Source organism: Misgurnus anguillicaudatus, chromosome 24 (assembly GCF_027580225.2).
Source record: "Misgurnus anguillicaudatus chromosome 24, ASM2758022v2, whole genome shotgun sequence".
NCBI classification, from domain to species: domain Eukaryota; kingdom Metazoa; phylum Chordata; class Actinopteri; order Cypriniformes; family Cobitidae; genus Misgurnus; species Misgurnus anguillicaudatus.
In genome coordinates, this window is record NC_073360.2 from 24,466,270 (window position 1) to 24,490,186 (window position 23,917).

The following is a 23,917-nucleotide window of genomic DNA, read 5'->3' on the forward strand; positions in this document are numbered from 1 at the left end:
CCTGCTTCTTAAAATAAGACCTCTGTGTAGAGGATGAGAGAGCGGGAAATGGATTTGACAGTTAGAGCCGTGAGCATGACGCGGGCTTCAGCAGAATCTGTCAGTCCAGAAGCAACCCCACCCCTCCGTTCGCGCACAAACGCATGCTGTCGCGAGGCATTAGTGTGGCAGAAATACTCACGCTCGCACCTTCACAACAACAGCACTTCAACATCCTCAGATGCTTGAGTGTAGGCTATGTGTGGGCTGTTAAGTTGCCCTGGCTTTAAGAAAATGGCAGTTTTTTCTAAAGGAATGTTGCAGACACAAAGAGGGAACTGATCACCTGTCTGATCACAACCAAAAGCTGACATTTCTGTTTTTTCTCAGTGCAGTTCCTCATGACATTGAGCTACAAGTGTCAGAATAAGATCTCCAAATGAATCAGTATATTAACCCCAATGAAACCCTACGTGCATGTTTAAATAAAGCAGCCTGATTCATGAACAGAATTTGGAGAACGCAATCACCAACTAATCTAAAATGTAAAACGTGCAGTGCAACATTAACAAAATACATGTTTTTTTGCGCACCCCTACATACATCATCTGTTGTGCTTCCATTTATAAATCGCTCCTTGACCAATGCTCCAACCATCTGAATGAAGATGATTTTGCTATGACGCTTTAATCTTCCAACGTGGTCGCTCAGTTGCGCCATAAAGCGGAAAGAGATTGCATGTCTGCCTCGATGATGCCCAAGATATGCATCCTCCACATGGAAGCTCAAATTAGGGGTGCGCTGTCCCAAATGCTTTTTCATGATCGCCGCCAAGCCTCTGGAGGAATTTCTCTTGCGTATATACTTTCGAAACATTAATTGCGCCAACGCACTTAAGCAACAATTTGATTTACATAAAGTGTTTTCGTAGCTCATTTGGTAGAGCACCGGGTTCGACTCCCGGGGTACTGTAAATTGCTTTGGATTAAAGCGTCTGTCAAATGCGTAAACGTTCATAATCAGGTCGGATGCAAAAACACCTCCATTTATCCACACAGGAGGTGCTATTAAATCTGTTGCCCTGTCTCAACTGGGTATATAAATTAAGTGACTTACAGACCTGATTTAAAGTGACATGATGCAATGACGTTGCCACACTTCAAATCATGGAAATTGGTTGTTCATCATAAGTAAGTGAAGCATCTCAACACCGTACAGTATAACTCTGTTGGGGGCGGGTATATGTATGGTGGCAGTCACAGGGTGGGGGTGGTCCCCTGGTTGCTAAGGGCAACAGGGCGAGATAGATGGAGCCGCAGCTGCGCGTCTGTTAATACCAGCGCTCGACCCTCGACGTCCCCGCGCGCGCAATTCACTCCACACGCACACACACAGGGACGCGCACACACTGAGCTCAAGGCAGGAAGATGCGAGCGGGGATTTAGTTTCAGCGTCTTTTTCAGTCTCCAGCAGATTAATACGGATTTACACACGAGAAACAAGGTTTGGACACTCTTCTTTCTTATAAAGGATTTTTGGTAGTGAATTTGTTGTGAATTAAAGCATCCGCACCGTGTTTTGTTGTACTGAACTGATATGTTTAGTTTGTATTATGAGTGCTTTGCCTGTACAATGGATGTAGTCGGGGTTTGATTTCATGCGCTGCTCATATTATAAGGAAGTGCAGAGATTTGGATAGAAAGGACAATAGGCGCACATTCAATGACTGCGCCCTGTATTTGAATTTGTAGGCATGATGAGTTTGATGAATTTGTTTACCGCTTGTAGTGCTTTGTGTTTATGTTTATGAGCAAGGACATCTGCTTCCTTATTGCTAGTTGTTTGCAAAACCAACTGTTAAGAGTTCATTCATTCATTCATGCGATCAACTTCTTCGCCAAACGTACCAGACTTGCACATTATAATGTGAGGCACTCAATTTGCTCCAGATTGCGCCCAGTCTGGTTTTATGTATATAACGTTACATGCATGCTCTCAATATTTTAGCTTTAACACAACAACTGGATAATAAAACGCTGCAGAGATTTCTAGAATGTAACCAGCGTGGCTTTATCACAATAGACGCTTCATGCGCGAGCGCGCGCGCGCGGCTTGTTGTTTTCCCGCTGCATGATGATTTCATAATTTCCACATCATCACACGTTTCCGCAGTGACAGACGTGTTACACGACACATTAAGTCTTACGTATTTTTTCTTTTACAAAACTATCTTTTGTGAGGTTTTAAAAAGCAGTGGTGCAAATCAAAACAAGTGACTGAGCATTGTTCAGGTTTTCCAGACACAACAGGAGAAGTCCGTCTCGTGTTTTGTCTGTTTTTTTTTTTGTGGCGACCAACCCATTACTGTCGTAACGACGTCAATTAAAATAACTTAAGCGATGTTGATACCAACTAAAGACGTTTTTTTACAAAATGGAGGATATGGTGAGGGACACATTAGCAATGCAAATGAGGTTTTGAAGAGCACTGGCACCTGCTGTCTCGAGCATTTGCATTGGCTTTTCCCTCGTTTTTCATTAGAATGATGTTCTACTGCTCCAAAGCAAGGTTTGAGCGCACACTTTGGGCTTTGTCGAAGGACCTTCTCAAAATCTCTTCTCTTGCGTTAGCATAACAATGGGCAAGGGTTTTGTCCATGAAAAGAGAGGACAAAACCGTCAAAGCTCAATTGTCCCAGTGTCAGTCAGATGGGCAAGCAGGGTCTTGCTCCCCATCAGTAAACAGACTCAGTCACGGTGAAATCCAATTAAGCCGTGTTGTTTCGACCGGGCTTTTCACAAGGAGATGAATATTGTTTCTGTTTATGCTACTGTACTCATTTTATGGTAGATACAGTCATGAGGTTTCTTGACTAAACCGGTTTTGTCAGTCACATTTGATTCACCTCTACCATCCCAGACCAAACAGATGACGTTCAATGATTTTGAATTCACAAGTGGGTCATTCAAATGAAGCATTAAATTGCTTTAAGCATCATGAAAGCTTGAAAGAAGACTTTTTTTAATCACGAAAGAATCCTTTTTGAAGATTTAAAATCACCAGTGTTAAGAAATGTGTTGACTCAAGATAAAGAGATGAACCATTTTTAAAATAGTGATTCATCATAATACAGGAAATGAGGACTCGTATGTGCACAGCGACATAAGCTAAATTTCATAAGAAGATGTGGTGCGTGTTTAAAACAGAGCCTTTCTATAAAAAGTGCACTGCTTCTGGATAGGAAGACAGAAAAAAAGAGAAAAACCCCTAACCTGACTGGTAGATAAAATGAATGATCATCTGTACAGCATGGTATCAAAGTGAATGGACTCGGATTGTCAAGTGGAAACTTTATTTTTAACCCATGCTGAACACAACATACTAACATACATCCTTAAAAAATGTGTTGAAATGCAGTCAGTTTAAAACTTAATTGTTGTTCTCTCTCCTTCCAGTTTTGAGGTTCCTCTTCCCCACACGGAATATGATGCAGAATTCCCCAATTTTTCTGGAAATAAACTGGATAAGGAAACACTCTGATTTGTTGGCCGATTATCAATGAACTCAGTTCCCTAAAGAACAAAGTATTTTTCAGCAAGAAAAACCTGATAGTTGGAGTTTTGATTTTTGGATATGGCAGCAACTGAGGCTAATGCAGAGCCTGTCCAAGCGGACGTCGTTGAGACCAAAGCTGAGGTAGAAACCACAAATGCAGAGCCAGCCCCAGCTTCAACAGAGGAAACCCAGCCTACTACTGAGCCAACAACTAACACAGAGCCCCCAACCGATAGCAAATCTAAGCCAGCCTCTGAGAAAATATGGGACTCTTTTTTAAACAAAAGTGGGCTTGGAAAAGTAATGGGAGGTAAGAAGAAGAAAGAGCAGCACACAGAACCTGAGGACGCCACTGGTGAGGAGCACGATAAGACGTCAAATCAGAACGAACATGGAGATACAGAAGAGCCCAAAGACCAGGCATCTAGTCAACCGGTAGAGGCTGCCGAGGCTGCAGCTGATGGCCCGGCGATTGAAAAAGCACCAGAAAGTGAAGAGGCCTCCCAAGAGCAAAAGGAAGCTGGTGCCAAGCCAAAGCAAGGGGAAAAGTCTAGCGTTAGGGACTTTATCCGCAACCCTGTTGCTAAAATTTTCTCACACAAAAGCACAGAGAAGAAAGATGGTGACGTAAAACAGGCCGCCCCTGTTCGGTCGAAATCATTAGACAGGCTGCAAGATGCTGATGCCAGCACAGTTGTGGCAGACCAAACAGAGGACCCTCAGGCTGCAAATGAGCCAGACAAGGCTAACTCTCAAACAACAAGACATGTGAGACGTTGGCACTCCTTTAAGAAACTTATGGCTCAGAAAAGTCACAAAAAAAGCACAGATGATCCCAAGGATGCTGAGGGGGCAGACGGAACCAGCGCAGATGGAGCCGGTGACACTGGGACGTTGGATTCCACCACAAAGTCAGAACCCACTGGGCAAAAAAGGTGGAAACTGAAGAGATCCTGGACATTTCAAGGCATAAAGAGAGATTCATCAGTTGTTGGGATAAACAAGCCTAAAGATAAAGACACTTCGGATGTGAAAGATGAAAATGCAGCCGAGGAAGAACAGGGTACAGAAGATGTTAAGGTAGCCAGCGATGCAGAAACACAGGAGAAGACTAATGCTGAGGGTGAAGAGGAGAAAGGAGCCACCGCTACTACACAGCATGCAAAATCTGCGGACCATCATGCAAATGAGATCTGGACCTCTTTCAAAAAACGAGTTGCTCCCAAGTCAAAGAAGGCAGCTGACACTGGTGCAACAGAGGAGGAACCAGCGGGTGAGCATGAGCAGACCGATGAACCACAGGCGGGTAAAGACTCGGGCAAGACAGCCAAGGCAAAAAGGACACACTTTAACCGTGCTGTGTCACTAAAGAACTTCATAATGCGAAAGGGGAAGAGTACCAGCGTGGACATGGGGGAGGGTTCGGCTGTGCAGAAGGAGGGCGATGGTACCGGCGAGGGTCAAGCTAAAGACACGGACGGTCTTGATGATGCAACTGGGGCAGCCGATGTCCCACAGACTGTATCAGAGGAACAGACTGAAGCTCAGAGTGAGAGCAATAATGAAGCTCAGGTGGCAGACGAGCACAAAAGTTCAGATGGAGAGGAGAAGTCCCACACTGGCACACCATCTGTTGAGCCATCAGACAAGTCGCATCCAGTAGATCCATCATCAGAGGGCGGCTGCCAGACAGAGCCTAAAGCCAACGGTGAGAACGGATGCTCGGATGCTACGTCAGAAGACACCACAGCACACAATCATGATGCAACTACCGAGAATGATGTGAAGGATGAGGAGACCAACCAAGAGACTATAGACTCTAGTGGCAAAACTTGTCCAAAGGATGGAAAGGTTCTCAATCAAGATGGAAAGTGTGATACGGTCAATGCAGTTGCCCAAAGCGGTGAGTTTGAAGCAACAAGAGATCTTCAGCAAAATGGAAATGACAAACCAGAGTCTAAAGTAAGACTAGGTACTAGTGTTAAGGTAGAGACTGGGGAGGATGGGGCAACTCAATATGAAGGGTCTCTTTCTGGGTCAGCGGCGACCAATACAGGTGACCAAGAGGAGGCTTTGAAGAGGATGTTCTATGAGGTTGCAGCTTCCATCGTTCGTACAGTTGTGTCCTCCGCCACTGAACAGTTAGCCAAGGAAAAGGACCTTCTAGACACTAGTCTAAATTGTTTTTAACCTTTAAAAAGTAGCAGTTACACAGATCTTAATGTGAGTCACAGAGAAGTTACTTTGAATCAGGGATATCTGGGTGATATTGAGGACCTTTATTTTGTGTTTGTGATTACACAAAAAGCCATGCTATATTTCATCACCCCTTTAACATATTAAAAACTTGTGAATTTAGGATTAGTGAACATAAAGGAAGGTACAGGTGCAATATAGTGAAATTATTTAGGGAAACTACAGTACAGTCAACTACAGTGTTATTGAAGCAAAAAATGCTGTCACTTTTAAATGTTTACCGTTTGCTGGTCTATGTCAAAATTTAGCTTCTCTGTAACCAAATGTGTTGGTAAAACGTATTTTCAATGTTAAATGTACAACTACATAGTAATACATTTCATTTTTTTCTGTTATCGTTTACCAGAATAAAAGGCGGGAAACGTGTGACGCCACACAAAGAGGATTAAATCTGCATGGGATTCGTTCAGCGAGGAGCTTTGCCCCCCTCCCCCCAAAATATGGAGTAATCACATGTTTACGCCACGATTCACCATGGTGAGAGATGCAATCCACATAGTTTAAAAAAAAATCTTGAAAGCAATAATTCAGATTCATCAATCAGTGCAGTCTTTGCTACCATTCCGTCACTGTAAATGTTTTGCTTGTCTACTAGTGAGATTTTATATTGTCATAAATGACATTCCTTTGAAAATGTTAATCTCATTGATCACAAAGTATCGTGATCATAAAGACTGTTAGTTTTATATTAATTGCCATTCTGTTTGTAGTTTTCCTTTTACTAGATATCCCTAATGTGATACACATTGGAAATAACAGCCTGTCAGATTGCCCCATCAATTGTGAATTCAATATGGAATGTGCGCTAATCTGTGTTTTTGTTTTTAGTCTGTTACCTTGTGTACATGAATAAACCTCCATTAAACAGTAAATAATTTTGTGTTTTATTGCAAAGAATTATACATTTGTTCAGGTTCAAATTAATTTAACTTGGCATTTCGGGTGATTGTGCAACAAACTCAGCTAATGCAAAATAGTAAATTACATACCCTCCAACAAAAAACTTGCTTGATATAATTCATAAATCCATATACTCATATGAACGAAAGAATACATTGATGTAAAAACATTACACACACCTCATAATTAATCACAATGTTGTACATTAAATGCAATTTAATATACCTCTTAATCTCTAATCGTAGTATTTATATTAAACTTACAGGTGATCATGACTGCATTACTGTCAACCTGTACTTATTCTCAGAGATCATGTTATTAGCATGTTAACTGCAGAATACCAAAATGCCACGTAAAAGGTATTAAAACAGCATTTTACACAGTCGGGGTTAATGTGGAAGTATTAACAGATAATGACCACACTTAACAGAGACAGAATGGCTCACAGATATTCAGACTGTATTGGCAAGTAGGTGAAACTGGCAATCCGTATAAAAGACAATGAATGTGGCTTTGAGACTAAATCAATATGTACCAACAGCAAAAGCCAGATGGACTTTACAGGCTTTGGTTTATACTGTCAAAGCAATAAATCTCTTGTTATATTTTAACAAGAGTCAACAGTGATCACTTTGTTGGCTCCGGGCTATAAAAAGGTTTAAATATGAAACAGACATTTGCACATATTGCAAGATCTTTCTTTGGTCAGGAGTTTAACTGGGTCAAAGAAAAAAAATATGTGTTTTAAGGGTTTCTTAAGGTCACACTTTGAAATAAAAAATTTATAATTAACATTACTAAATACATTAGATGTCCTGAAATAACATTTCTTTTTAGTATTAGTGTAAATTAATGAAGGTTTATACATAAAGTTAAATGTGTATTGTTATTGTTCAATCATAAGACAATGAATTTGTCTATATGAAAAGTTTATATGCATAAATTAACATTATATAATAAATACTGTATATTTATAGCATTAACTAAATGTTCACATACTAAACCATATGACAAAAGTGTTAAAAAGTTGTTTTTTAAAAGATAAGCTGGTAAAACAACCATCTCTGTCCTGTCAGTGTTGACAGGCAAAACACTGCTAACCTAATATTCCCAAAGTACTGCACAAAATAGCAGGTGAGTGTGTACTGTTTATAACACACAGAGCTTTAAAACCAAAAAACCCTTTGAAAGCCAATCTGCTAAGTGGTTTACAAGCTAGCAAGATGACACTTAATGGTCACTTTTATTGAAAATATCATCAGGTCAGTGAGGCACAAATGAAAGAAAACCCAAAAAGGAGTGTTTATCTTACACGGCTTCCTATCTTTTTATGATTAATAAGAGGATTGTTGTGCAAAAGCCTCATACTGAAAAAGCACAATGCACAAACCAAATAGTTTAATCACATTTTGTACTTTAGATATGTATACAACATTCAAAGGCATTTTACAGTTAAGTTTAAGAAACTTTTACACCATATTTTTTGCAAATATAAATACAAACGAGCAATTAAAAATAAAAGGAGTCATTTAGTGCATTACCTCATCATCCCACATATTTACACACTGCTTATGAAAATCTCAAACGTTTGGGATAAAGCAGCTGTGCGCCGACATACACATTATGTACAATACAATACAGCGTTATAGACCTACTCCATTTTGGACATCTCAAATTTCGTGGTCATTATCTCCTGAGAAAAGTAAAACAAAATATTGTATTAATTCATTAAACAGGTTTTTTATTCACTTAAAAAATTGTTTAATTCAATAACTACAGTACACAAAAGTCCTTTTTTCTAAAATTACCACCACGGTTTCATAAACGCTTATAAACAGTCCGCATATGAATGTAGTCAGCATGCATTGTACAGAGTCTCCTCTATTAAGAGGTTTGTCCATATTGTCTGCGTGTGAAATGAACATGAGCTCAAGTGAGCTCATATTAGCAAGACAAAACCACAAAAGCCCCAGCGCTCCTTTTGTTCCACGTAGAATAAAAACAACCCACAGAGAGAAAGAGAGGGAGTGAGAAAGTAAGGGAGGGAGGGAGTGCATGCGAGAGAGAGAGAGACTGTGACGTGACGGACTGTTTATTATGAAGCGTCACGAGCGCCCACTGCTGACGTGTCAGAATATTACACACATACCTCATCTGAGTCCAACAGAGGCGGCAGCGCACTGCAAAACAAAACAAATCACAACAATTTACTTCAATCATGCGGCGGTCGATGCTGGAAGCTTAATATGCAAGCTAATGATGAATTACAAACAAATAATTGTTATATTGTTACGTAAAACGTGTATTTCCAACAATGTCCACAAAATACTTGACTCTGATTGGACAGTTAACCCGATTACGCATCGCTAAAACTGACAACACACAGTTCATCCGGGTACTGCATGTTTAATGTATCACTCTGCTGCATTATGACAGGGTTGAATTGGTTACAAATTAACTAATGCAATACTTCAAATCAATATTTCATGCTTATTACACTCATGTGATAAGTAGCCGTGCAATAAGAGAAATACTGTACATGTAGCCGGTTGATATTGCAAAATAAACCTATTTATATCCAGCCATATACATTATCCGTTTCCTAATGCACATTAAATATGATTTAAAAAAATTGTATTAAAGATTACAATTTAATTTAAATATATTGCCAGTATATTTTAAAAATATATATACAATATACAGTACTGTGCAAAAGTCTTAGGGCACCATGCTACCATTAGATTTGTTGTTTTTGCAATTGTATAGTGATCATATATAATTATATCTCAGTCTCTTTAGTAGAATAAAAACAGAAAATATAGGAAATGTGTATGTAGTAATAAAAACAGTATAAAAGTATAAGCTGAAGTGTTAAGTTTTTAGGGTAAACTCCCCTTTCACTTGAGCAAAAGCAGCTGCAGGATCTCTTAAACCTAAATAAAATTAAATCCTAATTTCTAATTCTAATCGAATTTTTTCAGGACGTCAGTCTCCTCAAAAAAAGCTCAAGATGTGTTTCGTGCCAAGAGAGGTCACACTAAATACTGACTGACTATGTTTACATGCACAGAATAAGCAGATAACTAGCCAAAATCTGCTTATTATAAAAAACTGTTTTCATGCGTTTACATGCAAATCAATAAGCCGGCTATGCAGACTGTTGCGTTTACATGGCACTTGGAAATTTGTCCGGTTTCTCGCAGGTAGTGACATCATCGCCTATAGTACATAATAGTCGATCAAAAAGCAGATGGCATATCTGTCTTAAGCTATATTGTTTTATCTTTTTTTGTGTCTCCAGAACCTGTAAATATAACATCGTTTTTTATTTTTGCAGTTTCTCTGCCAACTGCTTTAGTAGAGGAGAGACTTTTATGCATTACTTTGTGCTTACTTCCGCGTCTGACGTTTATCTTTCACACACGGAGACATGCGCACATGGACAAAACCGTGAGAAAGCCGGTTAAGGTGTTTACATGCCACGTGAAATCGGGGGAATGAACAAAAAACTACTTGTGCCGATCGGTTTTTGCTTACGCCCTTTATGGGCTTTCCCCCGATTAAAGAAAATCGTTTTACACGTTTACATGATCCCACGTGTTATCAGTTTATTACGCATAATCGGCGTAAGACTGTACATGTAAACGCACTCACTAATGCATGAAGAAGACATTTAGTTCTACATTTTTTTTTTATTTTGTTTACATTTTCCCTTTATTTTCTGTTTGTATCTTAAAAAAGAGTGAAAAATAATAATGGATGGACATTAAAACTTTGCTAAAACAACAAAGCTGGTGATGGTGGCCTAAGACTTTTGCACAGTACTGTATATTTTTGTAAAGTGTTAGCACATAAATAGGATTTTTAGACTTACACATCAGCCATTGAAGAGGGAATATTCTCCTCAACCCATTTGAGATCTTCATCCTAAATGGACCACAAAGCACATTTACTATGAGCAAAAGCCAGGGGTAGGAGAGGAATTCTGATATGACCATAACACTTAACAATAGCTTATTCATAGTAAAATTTCATTTTTATAGGAACAATACTGGCATCCATTACCACTTTGTTAGGCTTTACATTTCCGTTGGTCTCCGGTTTCATTCCTCTCATTTTCACACCCTCTGTGGATTCAAGCATAACTGGTTAAAACCGGCCAAACAAAACCAAAGGGAACAAAGAAATCCAAAGACCTGATAGGCCAGACTCAGGTGTTTTGACTTCATCTCAATCTTTTTAGCAAATATGTCAATATATCAGCATTTTAATAGACCGTGTGTGTATAAGTGTGTTTGTTAAGGCAGAATTATTTCCCTATCCTTAAATACAGAGTGCAATCTAACACCTGCTAATTTGTTAATGAGGACTCTTACCAAATGCTTCATTCACAAGCTGTTCTTCCTCCTCTTCCTCTGTATCCTCATCCACCAGTGGAGTGAAGGCATATCTGAAAAGTTCAGAAGAACAGGGATCTAAAATGGATGCTGTATTACTAATGTACCAAAATGTTTTGCTTAGTTGAGGTAAAAAACATTTACCTCTGGTTATTGGCTGATGGTCTCCATAAGAACATAATGACAAGCAGGATACTGGAGAAGAGGAAACGCCAGAAGGCATCGTCTATCCAAAGCTCTCTCCAGTCCTGTAGTAGCAGATGAAGTAAAAAAGCAAAACATGAATTTTAATATAAAGGAAAATGTTTGTGTAAAACAGAGATTTATATAAATAAGGAATGCTTACAGATTGGCACTTGGACATCTTAAATGTCTTCGTTGTCCATATAATGAATATAACCGAAGCTAAAAGAGAATCAGGATACCATAATGAGAACCATAGGGAAAAACAAGCAATTTTTTTCTTTAAACTTAAACTAAACTCTTAAACTAAATTTGCATTTAATTAAGAAACACCTGTACTCGCAACTTAGGCAGCAAAACAGTGCAGAACCTTTAGGTAACATTCTAGTATAAAACGTTAGTCCCAAATATAGATAAAAAGAGGTAGAGAGACTGAGCCACTTCAATCGTGGTTCACGTTCCAATTATAAATCATGTAACCCAAATGTTTTATATAGACAGACGATTTCAGCATGCAAAAGTCAATTGAAAGTCAATAGGAGATTTTTAACTGTATTGTACTTTGACATATACTGTACATGTAATCTTCAGGGTTCCCACACCTTAGTTAACTTCAAATTCAAGGACCTTTCAAGGACTTTCCAGGTCCAATACCCTCAAATTCAACGACCAAATGTGGGGACACATTTCAAATGAAAGCAAGGTTACATTGTGTTACCTTAAAAGATACATTGTTACAGTTCCCTTTCGAGGGAACTCGCGCTGCGTCACTGCGGTGACACTTTGGGGACGCCTCCAGGGGTAAGTGCATCTGAATGTATATATCAAATTCAACCAATGGTGAGGCTTAACGACAAAGACATGGTGACGCGGGAGACACGAAGTATATCGCTATCTAAAATATTGCCAAAGATGGCATTACAGGGACTCAGGAAGTATGGCAAGGGAGACGCAGCGTCTCGTTCCCTTCTCAGGGAACAACAGTTACATACGTAACCAGAGATGTTTTCATGTGTCAAACACAACTATGCAAAAAAGCATTTTGGTATGAATCAACATTCGCATACAGAAAATATAAGCATTTATGCGAACAGTTTAGCACGTGCGCTTAAAAAGATTTTAAGAATTCTTTAAGAATTTTTATGATATTATCGTACACTACACAGGGAATAAGATGGATTTTTTTCCAGAAAACTTGCATAAAATAGATTCAAGCACTTTCAATGACCTGTATCTATGTATGTATATTTTCAAAAACTTCCCATGGCCTTGAATTTCTCCTCAGATTCACAACTTTCAAGGATTTCAGGGACCCGTGGGAACCCTGAATCTTACAACATTAACAGACATAGCACATCATATAAGTGTTTGTTAAGCAGTCAGGAACTTAATTGCAACTGGCAGCCATAAATATTTCACACAGTAGAGTAATAACAAAACAAAAGCTTACCGATGACAGCGAATATGAGTGTGTTGGTGAAGTGTCGGTAAAGGGAAAGCTTGACCAAGTTTTTCCTCAGTCGAAGGAGCTTCATAGTCTGGGCCAGGCTTATGAAGATGTGACTGGGTGTTAAGGACTATATCAGTGAACCTGAGCTCATCATCTTTCTAAACATTCACACACGAGGTATGGCAGACACACCTCACTTAGCAGTTTAAAAAAACAATTAAAAGAAAAAACATGCTTGGTGATAACATGAAGACACAAATAAAACAGATCTCTAGATAATAATATTTTAATGACCCCCAATGATTGTCACAAAGCCATCGTAGAGTCATAACCAACTGACAATTATGTAGATGAGTTTGTCCCTTACGTGTCTTTGATCTGAAGCTTTGTGAAAAAAGAAAATCCTTGGAGTTGCAAGCAGAAAGAGGATAAAAGAGGGGAATTTGATATACCCATATATAGGGCCACTGCACCAAAAACAGAAAGAGAGAGAGCGAGAGAGCGAGCGAAAGGCAAACGAATACACACACACAGCAATGGGAGAAAAAACGTAGGATATCCACCAGCAGAGGGTAGAGTCGAGAACAGCCAAAGGGATTGCAGCCAGCAACACCAGGTCATCTTCAGCCTGGCAGAACAACATAGGGGGAAGAAACAGGAAAGAGAAGGACCATCATACACACACAACTATCAATGCTCACATCCGGCAAACCAAAGCCATTTTCCAGAAAGGTGTCATGCTATTTGCAAGGTAAACTGCAAGAGAGTAAAGAAGAAGGGGATATTCACCAAATTTCACCAAATTGAAACCTCAAGATCAGTATATCCTCAAAGATCATTTATAAAATAAACTCATTTTACATTCATTTCCATCTGTCCTAATGTGGACCATGCAGGCACTCCTGCACCAACAGAACAAAATGAGAACTGCATTAACAGTACATATGGCCTCAATGGACGATGGACTTGTGAAAGGATATCCACCACACTATACAAGAATCAATGAGGGCCATAACAATGTCACAAAGCAGTCTGCTTGAACCGCCATGCTCCTGCGAGAGAGAAATATTAGGCTTCACGTGACATTGGTGCAGCAAGATCAAATCACATTCAATTGGGAATTCTGATGCAAAGTTGGAGGTTTTTTTACAAGTTTCTATTTATAATTTTATTGTGTTGATTTACTCCTTACCGTGTTTACTCTAAGCACACCCTCTATGATAGAAAAGATAAGATAGAGCAGTCCAACTCCCACCACCCTGTGCAGCAATGCTCCTAGTCTTGGTCTGCAGCGTACAAGGAGGAGTTATTGTAAATACAAATGTAAAAACAAACTAAATGTTACACACAAAACATACAGTACTTCATACTCTTAAAATGACTTTGGAAGTTTTACCCTGTTGGTGTTACCAAAATCATAACTAAACACAAACGGTTAAGCTATTTTAATTTATGCATTTAGAAGATGCTTTCATTCAAAGTGACTTACGGTGCATTACAATGTATACATTTTTATCAGTACTGTATGTGTTCTCTATGTTCGAACCCATTACATCTTTCATTGCTGTCGCAATGCTGTACCACTGAGCTTTACAGGAGCACATTTGGCATATGGGTGATTCACGCGAAATTAGACTTTTAGACTTATGGATGTGTCATGAAACATTTTGATAAAAAAAGTAAATGCAAAGTAAGAGTATCAAAATCAGAAGCATACAGTTACAAACATCTCTTCACGTACTATTTTGCACATGATTTCAAATGAATACAAACCAATTTTGTTGTTTTTTCCACATTTAAGAAGAAATTTTTCATTACCGCAACGTGTCCATGACTGGATTTGGGTTCTCTGACATGAAAATATTTATAATTAAAAAATCTGAAAAATAAAAAGCTTCAGTGCATTACAGTAAAGAAACATGTGGTATTTGGTGATCATTGGTAAATGTAGAGACAAAAATAAGGAATATAAATGTGTCCAAGATCAATTTTCTCATCCTCCACAACAATTTTCAATCACTTTCTGTCACTCACCGCTTTTAAGTGTGTGGGGGGGAATTTGATGTGCACCTACAAATGAATATAACACTGGCATTTTTTGGTCTAGAAGCCTAATCTTGGTCTTGTTTTAAAGAAGACAATTTAAGGTTTTTCACTGAATTGTCTAGACATGAAAATATTAAACAGAAAAAAAATGTTATAGCAGTTTAAATTCTCTTTAATAAATAAAAATAATTCCATAACACATTAATTTTATAAATAAAATTATAAAAATGTAAATATTTTGAAAAAGAAATAATGTGAAAATGAAGCCATAAGTCTCAAGTAGTTGTGATTCAAATTTCAAGGTAAAATCACAAAAAATTAGGTTTGTGTCACTTTTTTTGTCGTTTTAACAACAAAGGCCACTATGTGTCAACGGTTTGCTGCATCCTCTTGCCACAAATTAATAAATTACTGTCACTGCATTATTATTACTGTTAAAACGTTTTGAAATATGAAAACTACAATCTTGGAGCTTTCCAATGATATATAGTTTGTCAACATTTTTGAAGATTTATAATATGATATTAGAATTATGAATATATAAAATTAATATGCATTCCTATGGGGGAAATGAAAACTACACTCTTAGAGCTTTCCAATGATATATAGTTTGTCAAGATTTTTTAGGTTTAGATTAGGGTATTAGTGTTACAAATATGTAAAATCAAATTGGGCCTACTTGTGGGCCCGTGACATTTTAGGAACTGAGTCTCACTACGTCATAATTCTCACAAAATGGTGAGGATTTATAAAAATTACACTCTTAGAGCTTTCCAATGATATATAGTTTGTTGTGATAGATTAAAATGTACATCAAAAATATTGAAGTTAACTCAGGTGTCCCGTATATGGGACGGCGACAGTTAAAGGTTTAAGCCCTCAAGGAACTAACATTTTTAAAAAAAAATGTTGGAAGGGACATAACTGACTGTGAGACTCAAGATGGCTACCAAGTAAGCAGTTCTTATTTTTTCTCTCCAGATAAAAGTTGAAATTTTGTTTGTCATATAGTACCTAGACAATTTTTTTGTTCTCATTACCGAAACATGAGTTTGTAAATGCATATATTTATATGTAATATCATGTTGCGGTAATGATCATTTTTTATAATGATAATCTAAATAATATAAATAATTCTGTAGGAAATATTTTTTAAATCCTCTAAAAATAATGGTAAATTCAGATCTTAATCTTATATGTGCAAAAAACCCAAAATTGGCTTCAAGGGCTTTTTAAAAATTCTGATGCTGGACACCTTCTAAATCTGGATTTCGTGAGAATCACCCATATGCTATCTCCCCTAACATGGTAAAAGGTTTCCTACTCAAAATCAGAGTAAAAACACGCCTCCATATAACAGCTTAATCTATAATATGGTTCATTAATGTCTTTCCAAGTATGAGGCAACTACTTCTAGATATAAATAACTTACTTGACTATGCCGTATCCAAGGCTAGCGATGATAACAAGCACTCGTGCCAGGGTTCTTTTTACAGCTGAAAGCACCTCAGCGAAAACCACAGCACCCTGAACTGTACACAAACAATAACACACAATAATGATTACATTAGCTGTAGCAATCCTAGCAAAATATATCAGGCCCCATTAAAGAACAGGCATCAGGAGCATCAAAGATGAGCACCCACAGCTCACACACAATGGACTTTTTTACACAACTGTGTTTGCTTTATCTCTTTTTCTTCTTATATAATATATAACAATTTCAAATCCATATCTTACATCTTTGTTTGTCTTAGTTCAGACTCGCGTTTAGTGTTTGCTTTGTTTATTTACCAGGAAAAGAAATGAATAACTTGTTGATAAACCGGTTTTAAAAAGAATGGCATCTATTTTATTGAAAGCCTTGTGTCACCTGATTGGCCATCATAACGTATACTCTGAAACTCAGCGTAGTATACGGCCTTCTCCAGCATGCCTAGGAAAATCACTCCACCAATCCAGAACTGGATCCGCAGCAGGTCTCTCCAGAAACAAGCCGAGAGCGCCAGCCAAAGCACGCCCATAAGCACATAGATGATGCACATCACCATGTAAAACTGAGGACAACAGCCATTGAAATACACAGTGAGAAGGAAGTTTTTGTAAATGAAAGAAATCCATACAATACTCAAGACACAGATGTGCAACTTATTGCAAATTAAACTTTTACAATAACTTATGAAACAATCCAAACCAGCCACAACGTAACAATTTTTGCAGCAAATAATTTGTCTCATGTAAAACCATTTCTTGGGGTGAAGCAGTTACACTGATTCAGAATATATATGACTCAGTCTGTAAAAAACCTAGCTCATTGGGTGTGTCTCAATCAGCTCCCTAGATCCAGAGTAGAGGCTGACATTTTTTGGGAATCTCGCGGGTCACGGGAATATCGCGGGATGTTTTTTCGTGGGATTGGGACGGGACGGGATTTTTTTTTGTGGGAGTGGGACGGGAGAGGTTTGAAAATCCACTCCCGTGTCACCCTCTACTCCAGAGGTTGTGAATCCAATAAATAAATCCAATAAATTTGGGGGAATATTGCATACAAATATAAAAAAGATTGTGGTCCCTTCCTGTTTAGCAAACTGTGTTTATATTAAAACTAAAACATACGTTTCTCTTTTCAAAAGTTCTGTCATGTTTCATGAAGTTTATCGAGTTGGCTTGCATGATTTTAGTTGGAGAGCATGAGAAAAGGTCACATGATTTCCGGTAAGCAGGGTTCCCACACCTTAGTTAACTTCAAATTCAAGGACCTTTCAAGGACTTTCCAGGTTCAATACCCTCAAAATCAAGCCAGGAAGTATATCGCTATCTGAAATATTGCCAAAGATGGCGTTACGGGGACGCAGGAAGTATGGCAAGAGAGACGCAGCGTCACGTTCCCTTCTCAGGGAACAACAGTTACATACGCAACACAAGAAGTTTTCATATGTCAAACACAACTATGCAAAAAAGCATTTTGGAATGAATCAACATTCGCATACAGAAGATTTTACGACGGTTTAGCATGTGTGCTTAAAGGGACACTTTACCCATTTGCATTAAGCTGTGTATAGTTGGGAACCAAATCGTGTTTTTGAATGGTCGTGCATCATTCCCTCTGCTTCCCCACAGACAGGAGAAATATGGATTTCAGTGTTGCACTTCCTTCTTTCAATGATGTAAAAATCATCATTTTGCATCATTGAAAGAAGAAAGTCCTATATCTTTGTAGAGGGGGTGAGACTGTCTACAAACACTCCTTTTCTCAGTCAAATAAGCACCAAATTCAAAATGTACGTTACATTTCGACAACAAATATGATACACTTTTAATAAAGATTAATGTTTCTACGGGTGAAATGCTCCTTTAAAAAGTCAAGAATTTTACTACTAAACTACACAAGAAATAATATGGATTTTTTCCCAAAAACTTCATGCATAAAATAGATGTACACACTTTAAATGACCTGTATCTATGCATGTATATTTTCAAAAACTTCCCAGGGCCTTGAATTATTTCCCCCAGATTCACAAACTATCAAGGATTTCAAGGACCCGTGGGAACCCTGGGTAAGGGAACGTAGGGACCATCGATGCTCAATGTTTTTTTTTTATTTGAATTGTTGGAATTTTTAGGGAACGAATGTTTCAATACACCGGAAAGATTTGCGATTGAGATTAAAATGGCCGACTACTCACCAAGGGAGCTGATGCAACCCACAATCGTATTGTGATTTACTCTTTTCTGCATAAAATCATAATGTAATGTAATAATCCCAATGTCCTGATATAATATTGACTGAGTAAGACTATGTAAAAGATTAAAATTAAAGTGAAAATAAGTGAAATCAAACTTTGATGCTCCTAATCTCATAATAAGGTTGTTAGATTTTAGCCTGGATTTTTACAGACATGGTCACATATTTGATGTGCAATGTTCAGTGACACAGTGTAGGGTCAACAGATCAGCACAAAATCAACAGATTAATAAAAGCTATTGTCTTGTTACTCATCATTATAAGATTTTCTTCAATATAATAATAATAATAATAAAACAAGTAAGCAAAAAAACAAAGTGGACTTACAATCATCGACGGCCACTCAGATGCTGAGATGTACTCATAGGGGCCAACCATCCTGACCTTCACTGTGATTTGAGAAATATAAAAGACAACAAACTGTAAAGGTGAGCTCTTAACCAGAGGCACAGTAAGAGTTCATACCGATAGTCAAATCTGGCTCTGCAAAAAGTACTACTGCCTTTAAAGTAAGTCCAATCACAATCTTACACTGTATGCTCCATTTAGAGTCTGTGGCAGGTGAAACTTCCTCAATGTGGATGATGAACATATAAGGACTGTCCTCCCAGGTCCGTGCCACCGTGCTTTCGGTTTTGTCCACCTACCACGACAAAAAAGTACTGTAAATAGAAGCATTTAAAATGTATTTGTTAAGCGTGATTTTGTGCTATAATACTCACCGGTGTAACTTGTGATAAAGAATCAGTCTTTACTTCAGTGGTCTGTGGATTTGCAGCAGCCAGATTGGGCTAACATTGGAAAAAGTCATATAAAACGATGTTGTATGTAATATTACATGCTATAGCAGGATTGCTACCCGTTGACAAATTCTCACAAATGCATAATATATATTGTCAAACATGGTATCTACCCAGTCGTACCCTAATGGTGTGTGTGTGTGTGCACTTAAAGCGAAGCGAATATGCGCATCATGTTACTCACTATAGATTCCTCGATCATTAAAATTTTCTGATACAACCGGACATGTCAAACCGGATAGGTCAACAAGCTCTTCGCTGATTGGCTTGCGTGATAAAGGGGCATGAGAATATCACGCCCAAGTTTAAATTTTAACTTGAGGCAAGAATTTTAGTATTAAGCAATCACGTTGGCCAATTGAGGCGCCCTCTTTACATTGACTTTGTATGTAATCTACTCACGCAAGTAATAAATTCACTTTTGGTATACACACACCTTAAGTGTAAAATCATTTGAAATGTTGTGAAACTAACATCTTTATTTTCTTCTTTCTTTTCATCCTCTCTCTTTCGTCTGCCGCCTGCTTCTGGGGTTGCCTGAAACCACAACAAAAAGGGATAATCAGAAATTGCATGTGTTTATTTAACCTATTTCAGAAGTTATATACTCCCCTTGTTGTTTCTAAGCAACTGACAAAAGAGATCAAGTACCAATAATTTACTGGTTAAACCAGATAATCAAATTAACAATGCCATGGTTAAGTACTGGTAATTCAGGTGAGCATAAAAACCTGCTTGTCAAAGCCTTTCAAACACACTGTATCAGCTATTAGGATAATAAAAAATATGACGTAATTCAAAAAAAGAATGATCAACAATGACAGATCCAAAGCATACATGAAGGTTAAAGTGTAGTTTATCTTACCTGTTCTAGCGGAGTCAACTTTTTTGGAGTATCAAGATTTTTAACTTCAAGCTGTGGTGTCCAAACAAAAAACAAGAACAAACATTAAAGGGGACTTTTTACAAGACTTTTTAAGATGGTGTCCCCAAAATACCTATGTGAAGTTCAAGCTCAAAATACCATATAGATAATTTATCATAGTATGTTAAAATTGCCACCTTGTAGGTGTAAGCAAAAATGTGCCGTTTTTGGGTTTGTCTTTTAAAATGCAAATGAGCTGATCTCTGCATTAAATGGCAGTGTCGTGGTTGTATAGTGCAGATTAAGGGGTGGTATTATCACCTTCTGACATCACAAAAGGGGCCAATTTCATATGACACATGCTTGCAGGGAATGGTTTACCAAAACTTGGTTACTGGGTTGTTCTTTTTCACATTTTCTATGTTGATAGAAACACTGTGGACCCAATTATAGCACTTAAACATGGAAAAAGTCATATTTTATGTCTCCTTTAAAAAACAGATAATTGCTATTTATGTAAATAATACTGTAAGTATTAAATCAAAGCATCTTTTTTATGAGTTGCAGTCAAAGTCTGCTCTGACTTAACCAAACAAATAAGAACTTGATAGCTCAAGCTAACCGATACGTTCACAGTGCCATCCCAGTTGTATGATTTCCTTTTATGAGTTGAACACAAAATAGTACATTTATATTAAGACAGTCATGGAGTCGCTAGATTACCTTTATGATGAACATATGAAGAGTTTGGTTCCAAAACGCGATAAACGCCATTTTTGAAAAAAATGAGTTACTGCCAAAATCAGTATTATATCAGGTCAATATTTAAAAGTAAATTCTTAATTTTACGCAAAATCCAATATCCGCCGTGTTATTCTGTCATCTTTTTTCCCAAAACGCGATAAACGCCACTCCTCCTTTTCTGCAGAAAGCAATAAATCCACTCCACAAATTACAGCGCACCATTCCACGCAATGTAAACAATGGCGGCGCGTTGAGTACACGGAATTGTAGTTTTCCTCATCTACTTTGTACTTCGTGATCAACAAAAACAAACAAAAACAAAATAACACTTTAATGGCATTGATAAACCTGTGATGGTTTTCTGTGAGGGGAAAGAAATGTAAGCCATCAACATCTAATAATTTACGCGAGAGGCACTCAGGGGACGGAAAATGCCGGTTGCTTGTTCTCCCAACAGCATCAAACTTCTCATGCTAACACATTGACCCCAGGGGATCTTATGAAAAACTTTTCATTATTTTACTCAAAGTCAACAAAAATCGAGCAGGACCAAAACATTTTACAGCTGATCGCTGTGAGAAATGTTAAGCGACGATATCAAGTATAACCGCAGCAATGACAGTGATCTTAATATGACAAGTAAGTGTTTTGAATAATGCCATAAATGTTTATTTTTTAAATCAGTGTATAACACTAGTCAACTAAATAAATATAACATGGCAAAGATGAATGCACATTTATACATTGATTGAATAGATTTATAGCATTTTGAGGAAAAAATTATTCGTTTTAATAATAAATCTTTAAAAATCAAGTTATGGATTTGAATTTTTTATGTTTTTATAACCTAAAGATGCTATGTGAAAGTTTGTAACAGAAAATAGTTGTTTTCATCTTGTCACTTTCTAGGTATAGAAAACACATTTTTACCGAAATTTGTCAAAATGGATTTATTGCGTTTTGGAACCAAACTCTTCATATGTACTTTTTGGAGCTTTGTCATTTTCATCCTGTATAACAGTATGGCATTTGAATATAAAATCATTTGTTTGTGTTCAACTAAAGAAAGTCTTGTATGTCTGGGATGGTATAAGGGTGAGTAAATTATGAAAGGATTTTCATTTTCATCATAACTTCCCATTATTACAACATGTAAACCACTTATAGTAAAGATACGTTACCAAATTTCCTATCATGGGTTCTTTGCACTGTATTGTAGAATACTTGTGGGATATGTAGAAGCCAGTGCCTCCTTCTCGCAGTACTTGTGTCTTGTCAAAATAACTTCCTGCCATTTGAGTCTGTACGGAGGAGTAGAAAATAATGCACATTAATATGTTGTTAATGAATATTAATAGCTTGTTTAGATGATAAACAGCTGCAGACATTTACATTAAACTGTTTGATAAACAGAAGACTTACATCTAGTCCAAACACTTCATCGTGACAAGGGGAACTTCGCAAATACCACGATATTTTCAGATCTACAGGGGTGCTGCACTTTTCACTAAGCGCTAAAAAGGCAGACAAAGCATGAAATACCCGGCAATACAACAAACTTTATCATTAAAAATGTCTAACATTGAAAAAAAACTTAAAACGTATACTCACACTTCAGTTCAATGTTAGTGTTGTTGTACATCGTCTTGGAAAAGTAGAAGTAATTTTGTTTCTTTAAGATTTCCTGAAACAGACAACATTATTTTAAAACAGTTATTAGTAGGATGCATATATTACACATAAAATGTGATGACCACTCTGTAAGTTAGCAATACTAGCTGGCTAAGGCATGACCAAGAAAACTGCTTGAACACAGACAGACACCGATTCTTTAGTTTCCAGGGCTGACTGGCACATGTATTATGTATAAAACATTGTTGTCCATATTGGCTAATTCTTAAAGGCCCTCTAAAGACAATGAACTGTCTGTCGTTAGTCAAAGTGAAGTCGAGACCTCACTCTCGCCTGTCAAGCAAGAGATGCACTTACGTTGTCGATGTCTAGGATCCATTTGCCCGGCTCGGATATTGCAGTCAGCGGTCGAATTAACACGAAATGAAATATTGCGACTAGTAATATTCCTCTAAGTTTTGTTGATGATACCAATAATTCGGTCGTGACGGTCGCCATTGCTATAAGGAAGCAACTGACGTGACGACTCCTGCGCGAACAACTCACTTCCCGATGCGGCGATACTTCCGGTTTGGCGTCTTCACGGTGGGCGGGGTCGTGCTCGATCATTATTTGCATGTTTTGCTCATAGCATCATGATATCCCCTGGTTTCACAGACCTAGAAGAATATGTTTGAGCTGTCTCAACAGATCTTAACATAAACCAATCCCATTGATTTGTATACATACCAGTAACGTCTTTTTCTAAGGCATGTTCATTACAGACCTAGTCCTGGCTCTAGCTAAGCCTTGTCTGGGAAACCAGGCCTATGTGTCATAAGCAGAGGCGCCTGATTTTGGATGTTGCTTCTTAAAGGGGACATTTCACAAGACTTTTAAGATGTAAAATAAATTGTTGGTGTCCCCAGAGTACGTATGTGAAGTTTTAGCTCAAAATACTATATATATAATTTATTATAGCACGTTAAAATTGCCACTTTGTAGGTGTGCTGTTTTTGGTTGTGTCCCTTAAAATGCAACTGAGCTGATCTCTGCACTAAATGTCAGTGCCATGGTTGTATAATGCAGATTAAGGGGCAGTGTCCCCTTCTGACATCACAAGGGGAGACAAATTTCAATAATCTATTTTTTTCAAAAAAATTTCCACACCAAAACTAAGTTACTGGGTTGTTCTTATGCACATTTTCTATATTTATACAAGCACCGAGGACCCAATTATAGCACTGAAATATGGAAAAAGTCAGATTTTCATGATATGTCCTCTTTAAGTGATATTGCTGGTATTGTTAGAGGTTTTTAAACATGAAAAAGCAAATTACAATCTAAAAATCTTATATTTTCACAGAATATATTTGTTCTGTACAA

At 37.7% G+C, this 23,917-nt stretch overlaps 2 protein-coding genes across 4 annotated transcripts; one reads left to right on the forward strand and one right to left on the reverse strand.

The window, feature by feature from the left end:
- The first annotated feature begins 1,273 nt into the window (after positions 1-1,273).
- LOC129438149 (uncharacterized) lies at positions 1,274-6,670 on the forward strand. Its single transcript, XM_055196737.2, has 3 exons — positions 1,274-1,482; positions 3,435-5,437; positions 6,137-6,670. The coding sequence occupies exons 2-3, from the start codon at positions 3,613-3,615 to the stop codon at positions 6,139-6,141; spliced, it is 1,830 nt and encodes a 609-aa protein (XP_055052712.1). The 5' UTR covers positions 1,274-1,482; positions 3,435-3,612; the 3' UTR covers positions 6,142-6,670.
- A 1,403-nt stretch (positions 6,671-8,073) lies between these two features.
- Positions 8,074-23,176, reverse strand: LOC129438148 (transmembrane protein 87A). 3 transcript variants are annotated; one of them, XM_055196734.2, is made up of 21 exons: positions 22,910-23,176; positions 22,532-22,604; positions 22,343-22,434; positions 22,102-22,221; positions 20,177-20,227; positions 19,786-19,848; positions 19,234-19,302; positions 19,043-19,154; positions 18,839-18,900; positions 16,640-16,823; positions 16,199-16,298; positions 13,913-14,006; positions 13,284-13,348; positions 12,721-12,833; positions 11,434-11,492; positions 11,232-11,335; positions 11,067-11,140; positions 10,756-10,817; positions 10,565-10,617; positions 8,840-8,870; positions 8,074-8,383 (listed from the first exon to the last, which is right to left on the reverse strand). In XM_055196734.2, exons 1-21 carry the CDS (start codon positions 23,168-23,170, stop codon positions 8,342-8,344), a joined length of 1,884 nt encoding a protein of 627 aa, XP_055052709.2. In that variant the 5' UTR covers positions 23,171-23,176; the 3' UTR covers positions 8,074-8,341. The 3 variants fall into 3 exon arrangements, with proteins under 3 accessions (XP_055052709.2, XP_073719401.1, XP_073719400.1); XM_073863300.1 differs by having other exon boundaries at positions 19,234-19,299; positions 22,343-22,440; XM_073863299.1 differs by having other exon boundaries at positions 22,343-22,440.
- Positions 23,177-23,917: the final 741 nt, after the last annotated feature.